The 14,197-nt window shown below is 46.7% G+C and overlaps 1 protein-coding gene across 4 annotated transcripts in view; it reads right to left on the reverse strand.

The window, feature by feature from the left end:
- The window catches only part of st3gal3a (ST3 beta-galactoside alpha-2,3-sialyltransferase 3a), a 70,053-nt gene that overhangs the window by 19,240 nt on the left and 36,616 nt on the right, over positions 1-14,197 (reverse strand). For all 4 annotated transcript variants that reach the window (XM_062997288.1, XM_062997290.1, XM_062997289.1 and 1 more), the window contains 2 exons: positions 9,142-9,237; positions 8,147-8,333 (listed from right to left, as the gene is read on the reverse strand). In XM_062997288.1, the coding sequence (XP_062853358.1) occupies positions 8,147-8,333; positions 9,142-9,237 (283 nt within the window). The remainder of the gene's footprint in view (positions 1-8,146; positions 8,334-9,141; positions 9,238-14,197) is intronic.

Below are 14,197 nucleotides of genomic sequence, written 5' to 3' on the forward strand. Positions count from 1 at the left end.
ACCCAATTGCGTCATGCTTCCTCTCCACTGGTGCTGACCCATGCCCAGACTGAGAAGAGCGAGACTGTCACACGCCCCCCTCTGACACGTGTGCAGTAGCCGACTGCATCTTTTCACCTGCGTGAGGTGAGTTCATATGCCGATCAGCTTTGTGTACGGACAGCCACACCCTGATCAGCTTTATTCCTTGACTCTGTGCGGCGTCATCAACCGGAGAGGTCGTAATTGTGTCAGTTAGGAGGAATCCTTCTCCGGCTTGTCCCACTCTGTATGAACAACAAGCCAATCACTGTTCATGTAGCCGCCCAGCCCAGCCGGATGTCAGAGCTGAGTTTTGAACTGACGAGTTTCGAAATGTCAGCTCCAGTGTGCTAGTGTGTTTTACCACTGCACTACCCGAGCGGCTATTTCCACGGTTATCTGTAAATGTAAAATGTAAAAGTTTGGTTCCAGTACCACGGGTGCTGCACTAAGCAGTTTGAGAATGGCTGTATTCAAAATTATTTCCAACCGTGGTCACTTTTTTTGTAAAAATGTGAAGAGATGAAAGAGTTTGGCTAATGCTGAAGCTAAACTCTATGTAAACGTTAAATCTCCTCACACCACACTTCCATTTAACTGCAAAATGTTCTTATGATGTTCCAAATTTGTGTATTGTGATAGGCGGTTTCTCCACCCATTATGACAACAGCTAACGTAACGGGGTTACGAGCTGACAAAGTGGGCTCCACTGGCTCAATCATAAAGGTCCACCAAGAAAGTCTCAGACAAGGCGGTGTTGAATCGAGAACAGTTTATTAAAACAAAGCTAAGTTGGCCAATGGAACAACCCCCATCCTAATCAGTGTTCAGACATTTATACAGTTCTTGTCACGGTGTGCCTCCAACTTCTGACCTACACCCTTTAGAAGTCTTCATACTTCCAGGCATACATCATCTAAACCTCGATGTTTCTGACATCACCCAAGCCTTAATGGTAGTAAGAATTTTCCCACCATGTGTACAACTAATCTAAAGGTTCTAAGCTGAAATCCCAGTCCTGGCATGCAGCCACTGCTGGACTCCTTCGAAGCAGCCGACACGACTGAATCCAGGATTCACTTCTCTCCATGACAGACCACACAAAAACTCTAAACAATCCAAATCCACTTCATCCTTTATAGCGCATCAGTTAAAGTCAGCCATGTTTCTGCCCTGGATGGTTCCTCAAAGAAGTTTCCAACTGAGACTTTTATTGAGCTTTTATCTTCATGAGAAGCGATTCACAAACCAGATGACATGAACGGCAGTTAAACTGCACTAAAAGCCATTTAGGGGCGAGCCAGGATCCTTTGAATGGAGATTTTGGGGGATTAATCATAATTACAACCAAAGACCACTTCTACTTTTCTATTTCTTCTTCTAATTATCCTCATCAGAAACTCATCAGCGTTTACATTGGTAGAACGAACAAAGATGCCTAATTGAAATGATTCCTAAAAGACTAAACCAATGAGGTTCCACTCAATTTCGCATATAAATGAGTTTTCTGATTACAGAACCAAGCAGGACATGAGCGATTGTTGTTTCACCTGAAAAGGTCAACAAGGAACGAGATGTTTTCTAATGTCTAAGGAAAAACCATTAGCTTGTAAAACTGCTTCATTTGCTTCATCCTTTAATCGCAGAAAAGTTAATCTTTGTTTAATGATGGCACCTTCAACAAAAACAAAAACCCCTTCCAGCTAATTACAGCGAATAATCCGAGCGAGTAAAAAGCTTCTGAAGTGATTTATGATTGATGAACACTAGCTGCTAGATTCTATCTCTAAATAGCACACAAAAAGTCCTCATCCACCTCCCCCTGAAAAGAAAGTCCTGAGAGTTTTAGCACAATAGACGTTGTCCTCAATTTCCCTATCTTTGTACTTTATGTGATGTGTACTTCCCTTGTACGCTAGTCCACTTATAACGACTCTCTGACTAGCTAGGGGAATTCTAATGGAGGATGCCTACAGGGACCTGTGTTATCTCACAACTGCTTTTATTACAATCGAGTAGCTGATACAAAGAGTCATGAAAAAGCTCAATGTGTCTGATTCACGTCCCTTATCAGATTAGGGCGAGACATTGAGTTTACCTCCCGCTATTAAGAGTCTGGTGTGAGACTGTGTGTGGGCTGTGAGCATACTGTTCTGTCTGTTATAGCCTAAACACTTGCATAACCTTACATAATGAAGACATTTCCTAAAGCCTGGTGAACGCTCATACCAAAGTATAAAACTGGTCACTGTGTATGAAGTATGAAACCGGTCAGTGTGAGTATGGAGTTCCTAAAGTGTGAGTATGGTGCCGATCGGTGGGAATATGGAGCCGGTCAGTGTGAGTATGGAGACAGTTGGTGCAGATATGGAGGCGGTCTGTGCGAGTATGGAGCCGTTCGGTCAGAGTATGAAACCGGTCAGCATGAGCATTGAGCCGGGCGGTGCAAGTATGGAGTCGGTCGGTGTGAGTATGGAGCCAGTTGGTGCGAGTATGGAGTCGGTCGGTGCGAGTACGGAGTCGGTCTGTATGAAGCAGGTCGGTGTGAGTACGGAGTCGGTCGGTGTGAGTATGGAGCCAGTTGGTGCGAGTACGGAGTCGGTCGGTGCGAGTACGGAGTCGGTCGGTGTGAGTATGGAGCCAGTTGGTGCGAGTACGGAGTCGGTCGGTGCGAGTACGGAGTCGGTCGGTGCAAGTATGGAGTCGGTCGGTGTGAGTATGGAGCCAGTTGGTGCGAGTACGGAGTCGGTCGGTGCGAGTACGGAGGCGGTCGGTGCAAGTATGGAGTCGGTCGGTGTGAGTATGGAGCCAGTTGGTGCGAGTACGGAGTCGGTCGGTGCGAGTACGGAGGCGGTCGGTGCAAGTATGGAGTCGGTCGGTGTGAGTATGGAGCCAGTTGGTGCGAGTACGGAGTCGGTCGGTGCGAGTACGGAGGCGGTCGGTGCAAGTATGGAGTCGGTCGGTGTGAGTATGGAGCCAGTTGGTGCGAGTACGGAGTCAGTCGGTGCGAGTACGGAGTCGGTCTGTATGAAGCAGGTCGGTGTGAGTATGGAGCCAGTTGGTGCGAGTACGGAGGCGGTCGGTGCGAGTACGGAGTCGGTCGGTGCGAGTATGAAGCAGGTCGGTGTGAGTATGGAGCCGGTTGGTGCGAGTACGGAGGCGGTCGGTGCAAGTATGGAGTCGGTCGGTGTGAGTATGGAGCCAGTTGGTGCGAGTACGGAGTCGGTCGGTGCGAGTACGGAGTCGGTCTGTATGAAGCAGGTCGGTGTGAGTATGGAGCCAGTTGGTGCGAGTACGGAGTCGGTCGGTGCGAGTATGAAGCAGGTCGGTGTGAGTATGGAGCCGGTTGGTGCGAGTACGGAGGCGGTCGGTGCGAGTACGGAGTCGGTCTGTATGAAGCAGGTCGGTGTGAGTATGGAGCCAGTTGGTGCGAGTACGGAGGCGGTCGGTGCGAGTACGGAGTCGGTCGGTGCGAGTATGAAGCAGGTCGGTGTGAGTATGGAGCCGGTTGGTGCGAGTACGGAGGCGGTCGGTGCAAGTATGGAGTCGGTCGGTGTGAGTATGGAGCCAGTTGGTGCGAGTACGGAGTCGGTCGGTGCGAGTACGGAGTCGGTCTGTATGAAGCAGGTCGGTGTGAGTATGGAGCCAGTTGGTGCGAGTACGGAGTCGGTCGGTGCGAGTATGAAGCAGGTCGGTGTGAGTATGGAGCCGGTTGGTGCGAGTACGGAGGCGGTCGGTGCAAGTATGGAGTCGGTCGGTGTGAGTATGGAGCCAGTTGGTGCGAGTACGGAGTCGGTCGGTGCGAGTACGGAGTCGGTCTGTATGAAGCAGGTCGGTGTGAGTATGGAGCCAGTTGGTGCGAGTACGGAGGCGGTCGGTGCGAGTACGGAGTCGGTCGGTGCGAGTATGAAGCAGGTCGGTGTGAGTATGGAGCCGGTTGGTGCGAGTACGGAGGCGGTCGGTGCAAGTATGGAGTCGGTCGGTGTGAGTATGGAGCCAGTTGGTGCGAGTACGGAGTCGGTCGGTGCGAGTACGGAGTCGGTCTGTATGAAGCAGGTCGGTGTGAGTATGGAGCCGGTTGGTGCGAGTACGGAGTCGGTCTGTATGAAGCAGGTCGGTGTGAGTATGGAGCCGGTTGGTGCGAGTACGGAGTCGGTCGGTGCGAGTACGGAGGCGGTCGGTGCGAGTATGAAGCAGGTCGGTGTGAGTATGGAGCCGGTTGGTGCGAGTACGGAGGCGGTCGGTGCGAGTATGAAGCAGGTCGGTGTGAGTATGGAGCCGGTCGGTGCGAGTACGGAGGCGGTCGGTGCGAGTATGAAGCAGGTTTGTGCGAGTACGGAGCCAGTTGGTGTGAGTATTAAAGCGGTCAGTGCGAGTACGGAGATGGTCGGTGTGAGTATTGAGCCAGACGGTGTGAGTACGGAGCCGGTCGGTGCGAGTACGGAGCCGGTCGGTGCGAGTACGGAGGCGGTCTGTATGAAGCAGGTCGGTGCGAGTATGGAGCCAGTTGGTGCGAGTACGGAGTCGGTCGGTGCGAGTACGGAGTCGGTCGGTGCGAGTACGGAGTCGGTCTGTATGAAGCAGGTCGGTGCGAGTACGGAGTCGGTCGGTGCGAGTACGGAGTCGGTCTGTATGAAGCAGGTCGGTGTGAGTATGGAGCCAGTTGGTACGAGTACGGAGTCGGTCGGTGCGAGTACGGAGTCGGTCTGTATGAAGCAGGTCGGTGCGAGTACGGAGTCGGTCGGTGCGAGTACGGAGTCGGTCTGTATGAAGCAGGTCGGTGTGAGTATGGAGCCAGTTGGTGCGAGTACGGAGGCGGTCGGTGCGAGTATGAAGCAGGTCGGTGCGAGTATGAAGCAGGTCGGTGCGAGTACGGAGCCAGTTGGTGTGAGTATTAAAGTGGTCAGTGCGAGTACGGAGATGGTCGGTGTGAGTACGGAGTCGGTCGGTGCGAGTACGGAGTCGGTCGGTGCGAGTACGGAGTCGGTCTGTATGAAGCAGGTCGGTGTGAGTACGGAGTCGGTCGGTGCGAGTACGGAGTCGGTCGGTGCGAGTATGAAGCAGGTCGGTGCGAGTACGGAGCCAGTTGGTGTGAGTATTAAAGTGGTCAGTGCGAGTACGGAGATGGTCGGTGCGAGTACGGAGTCGGTCGGTGCGAGTACGGAGTCGGTCGGTGCGAGTACGGAGTCGGTCGGTGCGAGTACGGAGTCGGTCGGTGCGAGTACGGAGTCGGTCTGTATGAAGCAGGTCGGTGTGAGTATGGAGCCGGTCGGTGTGAGTACGGAGTCGGTCGGTGTGAGTACGGAGTCGGTCTGTATGAAGCAGGTCGGTGTGAGTATGGAGCCGGTCGGTGTGAGTACGGAGTCGGTCTGTATGAAGCAGGTCGGTGTGAGTACGGAGTCGGTCGGTGCGAGTACGGAGTCGGTCGGTGTGAGTACGGAGTCGGTCGGTGTGAGTACGGAGTCGGTCTGTATGAAGCAGGTCGGTGTGAGTATGGAGCCGGTCGGTGTGAGTACGGAGTCGGTCTGTATGAAGCAGGTCGGTGTGAGTATGGAGCCAGTTGGTGCGAGTACGGAGTCGGTCGGTGCGAGTATGAAGCAGGTCGGTGTGAGTATGGAGCCGGTTGGTGCGAGTACGGAGTCGGTCGGTGTGAGTACGGAGTCGGTCGGTGTGAGTACGGAGTCGGTCGGTGTGAGTACGGAGCCGGTTGGTGCGAGTACGAAGTCGGTCGGTGCGAGTACGGAGTCGGTCGGTGCGAGTACGGAGTCGGTCTGTATGAAGCAGGTCGGTGTGAGTATGGAGCCGGTTGGTGCGAGTACGGAGTCGGTCGGTGTGAGTACGGAGTCGGTCGGTGTGAGTACGGAGTCGGTCGGTGCGAGTACGGAGTCGGTCGGTGTGAGTACGGAGTCGGTCGGTGCGAGTACGGAGTCGGTCGGTGTGAGTACGGAGTCGGTCGGTGCGAGTACGGAGTCGGTCTGTATGAAGCAGGTCGGTGCGAGTACGGAGTCGGTCGGTGTGAGTACGGAGTCGGTCGGTGCGAGTACGGAGTCGGTCGGTGTGAGTACGGAGTCGGTCTGTATGAAGCAGGTCGGTGCGAGTACGGAGTCGGTCGGTGCGAGTACGGAGTCGGTCGGTGCGAGTACGGAGTCGGTCGGTGCGAGTACGGAGTCGGTCTGTATGAAGCAGGTCGGTGTGAGTATGGAGCCGGTTGGTGCGAGTACGGAGTCGGTCGGTGTGAGTACGGAGTCGGTCGGTGTGAGTACGGAGTCGGTCGGTGTGAGTACGGAGCCGGTTGGTGCGAGTACGAAGTCGGTCGGTGCGAGTACGGAGTCGGTCGGTGCGAGTACGGAGTCGGTCTGTATGAAGCAGGTCGGTGTGAGTATGGAGCCGGTTGGTGCGAGTACGGAGTCGGTCGGTGTGAGTACGGAGTCGGTCGGTGTGAGTACGGAGTCGGTCGGTGCGAGTACGGAGTCGGTCGGTGTGAGTACGGAGTCGGTCGGTGCGAGTACGGAGTCGGTCGGTGTGAGTACGGAGTCGGTCGGTGCGAGTACGGAGTCGGTCTGTATGAAGCAGGTCGGTGCGAGTACGGAGTCGGTCGGTGTGAGTACGGAGTCGGTCGGTGCGAGTACGGAGTCGGTCGGTGTGAGTACGGAGTCGGTCTGTATGAAGCAGGTCGGTGCGAGTACGGAGTCGGTCGGTGCGAGTACGGAGTCGGTCGGTGCGAGTACGGAGTCGGTCGGTGCGAGTACGGAGTCGGTCTGTATGAAGCAGGTCGGTGCGAGTACGGAGTCGGTCGGTGTGAGTACGGAGTCGGTCGGTGTGAGTACGGAGTCGGTCGGTGCGAGTACGGAGTCGGTCGGTGTGAGTACGGAGTCGGTCTGTATGAAGCAGGTCGGTGCGAGTACGGAGTCGGTCGGTGCGAGTACGGAGTCGGTCGGTGCGAGTACGGAGTCGGTCGGTGCGAGTACGGAGTCGGTCTGTATGAAGCAGGTCGGTGTGAGTACGGAGTCGGTCGGTGCGAGTACGGAGTCGGTCGGTGTGAGTACGGAGTCGGTCTGTATGAAGCAGGTCGGTGCGAGTACGGAGTCGGTCGGTGCGAGTACGGAGTCGGTCGGTGCGAGTACGGAGTCGGTCTGTATGAAGCAGGTCGGTGCGAGTACGGAGTCGGTCGGTGTGAGTACGGAGTCGGTCGGTGTGAGTACGGAGTCGGTCGGTGCGAGTACGGAGTCGGTCTGTATGAAACCGATCAGTGAGAGTACGGAGTCGGTCGGTGCGAGTACGGAGTCGGTCGGTGCGAGTACGGAGTCGGTCTGTATGAAGCAGGTCGGTGCGAGTACGGAGTCGGTCGGTGTGAGTACGGAGTCGGTCGGTGTGAGTACGGAGTCGGTCGGTGCGAGTACGGAGTCGGTCGGTGTGAGTACGGAGTCGGTCGGTGCGAGTACGGAGTCGGTCTGTATGAAGCAGGTCGGTGTGAGTACGGAGTCGGTCGGTGTGAGTATTGAGCCGGACGGTGCGAGTATGAAACCGATCAGTGAGAGTACGGAGTCGGTCGGTGCGAGTACGGAGTCGGTCTGTATGAAGCAGGTCGGTGTGAGTATGAAACCGATCAGTGAGAGTACGGAGTCGGTCGGTGCGAGTACGGAGTCGGTCAGTATGAGTATGGTGCTGGTCAGTGTGCCTATGAAGTCTATAGTCAAAAATCTACATTCTGATGCCAAACTGGATCTGCTCATCATGTTTCTGTTCTACATCACCGCCATGTTCACTACATTACACTGTTTTTTAATTAAACAGAGTAGTAGTATACAGACATGTTGACAGGAAGCTTGGCAATGTCGTACATTTTGAAGAGACGTCATATGTTTGTTGGTTTGCATCCCTTCACACGAATACATTTTAAATCAGTCAGTCAGGGTGGTGAAATCATTGGGGACTGTGTTGACTTTTGACTGACAGTATCTGTGTGATGCAGGGTGGGTGGATCAGTGGGATTGTACTTCAGGGGGAAACTGTCAAATCTGTCTGAATGATGACAAAAAGATTTTTGAGGAACTAAGGAACTAAACTGTGCTTGGACTAATGAATATTTTATTGTTATATAGAATCGTGGCACACTGAGACTTACCAGATTATTCTTGAAGACGATGTGTCTGAGCCATTTAAAGTCGAGCGGTTTGAAGCCTGAGAAGACAAACAGCGAGCTCTGTTCGTACAGACTGCTCTTCTGGATGGCTCCCTCTGGGTACGTGATGCGCATGGTGGTCTTAGTACCCACGTCCTTCTCGAAACCCTTCACTGGAGCCTCGTTCAGCCTGCATCATTAATCACACGCAGAATTTATTAGGGGTGGGCTAACATGTAATGTCAATCATAACCTGCTACAATCTGCCCTATTTATCGGGGTAAAATGACACACAGTAGCTTGGAAAATTTTTATTCTGTAAATCATAAAGGTGCAATTGAAATGCATTCCATAATAGGTCAGATTTACATAACCTAAAATTGAACTGCTACGTTGACACGATTAAAAACTTACTGGAGGATTATTAAGTGTCATGGGTTTGTTTTATTGTTTTAACATGTTTGTTTGTTTGTTTATTAGGATTTTAACGTCATGTTTTACACTTTGGTTACATTCATTACAAACAGTAGTTACTCATTACACAAGACTCATCACTTCACAAGGTTATACCAAACACCGTCATGGACAATTTAGCATCTCCAAGTAACTCACTTGCACGTCTTTGGACTGTGGGAGGAAACCCACACAGACACGGGGAGAACATGCAAACTCCACACAGAAAGGACCCGGACCGCCCCGCCCGGGGATGGAACCCAGGACCTTCTTGGTGTGAGGCGACAGTGCTACCCACTTAGCCACCGTGCTGCCCTTTCGTGGGTTGGAAATCCTTTCTTTGTACTTTTTTAGAGAATTAACAAATTACAGATTTCTAGCATTTAATAAAATGTCCCAACTTTTCTGGGACTGACTATAAAATCTATACAGATATGACCTTAGCATTAAGCAATAATGTTACAGCACAAGTGTAAAAAAAAAAACCCCTGAGAGTCATCAGTGATCTGTAAAGCAACACATAAATGTCTGTATGTACATCTCACCTTATAACCACATCAAATGTATCAATCTTGGAGCCCAGTGACTTGTTGGAGATGATTCCTCCATTACCGATGATGATACACTTCCTACAGCTCAAACTGCAAAGAAATGAGCAGAATAAGCAAACTGGTGCAGAATGAGTCGACTGGTTACAGCCAGAGGGGAAACTTCAGGGTCGTCTACATCGTCAGAAAGGGTGTTAGATATTCTAAAATTATCATTTCTCTATCCATCCATCGATCCAATCTATCTAATCCATCCATCCATCCAATCTATCTAATCCATTTATCCATCCAATCTATCTAATCCATCCATCCAATTTATCTAATCCATCCATCCATCCATCCAATCTATCTAATCCATCCATCCATCCATCCATCCAATCTATCTAATCCATCCATCCATCCATCCAATTTATCTAATCCATCCATCCATCCAATTTATCTAATCCATCCATCCATCCAATTTATCTAATCCATCCATCCATCCATCCAATTTATCTAATCCATCCATCCATCCAATTTATCTAATCCATCCATCCAATTTATCTAATCCATCCAATTTATCTAATCCATCCATCCATCCATCCATCCATCCAATCTATCTAATCCATCCATCCATCCAATCTATCTAATCCATCCATCCATCCAATTTATCTAATCCATCCATCCATCCAATTTATCTAATCCATCCATCCAATTTATCTAATCCATCCATCCATCCAATTTATCTAATCCATCCATCCATCCAATTTATCTAATCCATCCATCCATGCAATTTATCTAATCCATCCATCCATCCATCCATCCAATTTATCTAATCCATCCATCCATCCAATTTATCTAATCCATCCATCCATCCATCCAATCTATCTAATCCATCCATCCAATTTATCTAATCCATCCATCCATCCAATTTATCTAATCCATCCATCCAATCTATCTAATCCATCCATCCATCCAATTTATCTAATCCATCCATCCATCCATCCAATCTATCTAATCCATCCATCCATCCAATCTATCTAATCCATCCATCCATCCAATTTATCTAATCCATCCATCCATCCATCCAATTTATCTAATCCATCCATCCATCCATCCAATTTATCTAATCCATCCATCCATCCATCCATCCAATCTATCTAATCCATCCATCCATCCATCCAATCTATCTAATCCATCCATCCATCCAATCTATCTAATCCATCCATCCATCCAATTTATCTAATCCATCCATCCATCCATCCATCCAATTTATCTAATCCATCCATCCATCCAATTTATCTAATCCATCCATCCAATCTATCTAATCCATCCATCCATCCAATTTATCTAATCCATCCATCCATCCAATCTATCTAATCCATCCATCCATCCAATTGATCTAATCCATCCATCCAATATATCTAATCCATTTATCCATCCAATTTATCTAATCCATCCATCCAATCTATCTAATCCATCCATCTATCAAATCTATCTAATCCACCCATCCATCCATCAAATCTATCTAATCCATCCATCCATCCATCCATCCAATCTATCTAATCCATCCATCCAATTTATCTAATCCATCCATCCAATCTATCTAATCCATCCATCCATCCATCCAATCTATCTAATCCATCCATCTATCAAATCTATCTAATCCACCCATCCATCCAATTTATCTAATCCATCCATCCATCCATCCAATCTATCTAATCCATCCATCCATCCAATTTATCTAATCCATCCATCCATCCAATCTATCTAATCCATCCAATCTATCTAATCCATCCAATCTATCTAATCTATCTAATCCATCCATCGATCCAATCTATCTAATCCATCCATCCATCCATCCAATTTATCTAATCCATCCATCCATCCAATATATCTAATCCATTTATCCATCCAATTTATCTAATCCATCCATCCAATCTATCTAATCCATCCATCCATCAAATCTATCTAATCCATCCATCCATCAAATCTATCTAATCTCATCCATCCATCAAATCTATCTAATCCATCCATCCATCCATCCATCAAATCTATCTAATCCATCCATCAAATCTATCTAATCCATCCATCCATCCATCAAATCTATCTAATCTCATCCATCCATCAAATCTATCTAATCCATCCATACATCCATACATCAAATCTATCTAATCCATCCACCCAATTTATCTAATCCATCCATCCATCAAATCTATCTAATCCATCCATCCATCCATCCATCCAATTTAACTAATCCATCCATCCATCCAATTTAACTAATCCATCCATCCAATCTATCTAATCCATCCATCCATCCAATTTATTTAATCCCTCCATCCATTCATCCATCCAATCTATCTAATCCATTTATCCATCCAATTTATCTAATCCATCCATCCAATCTATCTAATCCCTCCATCCATTCATCCATCCAATCTATCTAATCCATTTATCTATCCAATTTATCTAATCCATCCATCCAGTCTATCTAATCCATCCATCCATCCATCCAATCTATCTAATCCATTTATCCATCCAATTTATCTAATCCATCCATCCAGCCAATCTATCTAATCCATCCATCCATCCAATTTATCTAATCCATCCATCCATCCAATATATCTAATCCATTTATCCATCCAATTTATCTAATCCATCCATCCAATCTATCTAATCCATCCATCCATTAAATCTATCTAATCCACCCATCCATCCATCAAATCTATCTAATCCATCCATCCATCCATCAAATCTATCTAATCTCATCCATCCATCAAATCTATCTAATCTCATCCATCTATCAAATCTATCTAATCCATCCATCCATGCATCCATTAAATCTATCTAATCCATCCATCCAATTTATCTCATCTATCCATCCATCCATCAAATCTCATCCATCCATCAAATTTATCTAATCCATCCATCCATCAAATCTATCTAATCCATCCATCCAATTTAACTAATCCATCCATCCATCCAATCTATCTAATCCATCCACCCATCAAATCTATCTAATCCGTCCATCCATCCATCAAATCTATCTAATCCATCCATCCATCCATCCATCCAATTTATCTAATCCAGCCATCCATCCATCCAATCTATCTAATCCATCCATCCATCAAATCTATCTAATCCATCCATCCAATTTATCTCATCCATCCATCAAATCTATCTAATTTCATCCATCCATCAAATCTATCTAATCCATCCATCCATCAAATCTATCTAATCCATTTATCCATCCATCCATCAAATCTATCTAATCTCATCCATCCATCAAATCTATCTAATCCATTTATCCATCCATCAAATCTATCTAATCTCATCCATCCATCAAATCTATCTAATCCATTTATCCATCCATCCATCAAATCTATCTAATCTCATCCATCCATCAAATCTATCTAATCTCATCCATCCATCAAATCTATCTAATCTTATCCATCCATCAAATCTATCTAATCCACTTATCCATCCATCCATCCATCAAATCTATCTAATCCATTTATCCAATTAATGTAATACATCAATCCATCCATCCAATCTATCTCATCCATCCATCCAATCTATCTAATCTATCCATCCATCCAATTGATCTAATCCATTTATCCATCCATCCATCAAATCTATCTAATCCATCCAATTTATCTAATCCATTTATCCATCCTTCCATCAAATCTATCTAATCCATCAATCCATCCAATCTATCTAATCCATCCATCTATCCATCCATCCAATCTATCTATCTAATCCATCCACCCAATTTATCTAATCCATCCATCCATCAATCTATCCATTAAATCTATCCATCAATCCATCTATCCAATCTATCTAATCCATCAATCCATCCATCCATCAAATCTATATAATCCATCCATCAATCCATCCAATCCAATCTAATGCATCCATCCAATCTATCTAATCCATTCATCCATCCATCTATACGTTCTAATTTGATTCATCTACTCATAATTTGACAATTAACATTTAAGCAAATACAAATGTAGGCAAATACATTCTTTATTCCTGCACATACATTTTGTGTTGGAATGTGAAGGGTTAAATTAAAGATTGGTGGTCCAGCTATACATTTTTAGAGAACCAAGCTATTTGTGATTCGGTGAGAGACCAATTTCAAATGACAGTAAAAGTAACCAATCGTATCTCTCCTCTAACTGAGAGAGCTTTGTTATCGCTAACTTCCAGGTTCCACACGCTGTAGGGACGCAGGTAAAATATAGAATTGTTAATAGTGGTGGTTCTACACAAACATGTTTAAGTTCAAACACAAGTGAAGTCAAACACATGACTGTATCTATGAACTGAACATAAGAACAAAGCAAACAAAGAATTATTTTAACCACCTGTTTTGTTTATATAAAAATATAAGAGAACATAATAAAACCTTGGGTGCGGTGTGCTGCACACAAAGCTTGTGATTTCGTGATTGTTTGTAAGGATTTTGCCTAAGAAATAAGCTGTTTTGTTTAGGTGAGAACCCTCTTAAGCGCTCGTTTGCATATACATTTTGTGTATCAATACAATTTACCGGTTGCTTGGCAGTATTTCTTGTTTGTGTCAGGGTCGTCGTAATGAGTTTCACTATTAATCCTGTCCAATAGGACAGAATAACAATTCATCAAATAATTACACCTTAAAAATAAAATGTTCAGTAAGGATTAGTGTTCAGTAAAGATTAAAGCATTCAGTGGGGATTAGAGTGTGCAGTGTGGATTAAAGTGTTCAGTAAGGATGTTTGGTTGTGCAGTGTGGATTAAAGTGTTCAGTAACAATGTTTGGTTATGCAGTGTGGATTAAAGTGTTCAGTGTAGATTAAAGTGTTCAGTGCGAATTAAAGTGTTCAGTAAGGATGTTTGGTTGTGCAGTGAGGATTAAAGTGTTCAGTAAGGATGTTTGGTTGTGCAGTGTGGATTAAAGTGTTCAGTAACAATGTTTGGTTGTGCAGTGTGGATTAAAGTGTTCAGTGTAGATTAAAGTGTTCAGTGCGAATTAAAGTGTTCAGTAAGGATGTTTGGTTGTGCAGTGAGGATTAAAGTGTTCAGTA

Source organism: Trichomycterus rosablanca, chromosome 6 (genome assembly GCF_030014385.1).
Source record: "Trichomycterus rosablanca isolate fTriRos1 chromosome 6, fTriRos1.hap1, whole genome shotgun sequence".
Taxonomy (NCBI): domain Eukaryota; kingdom Metazoa; phylum Chordata; class Actinopteri; order Siluriformes; family Trichomycteridae; genus Trichomycterus; species Trichomycterus rosablanca.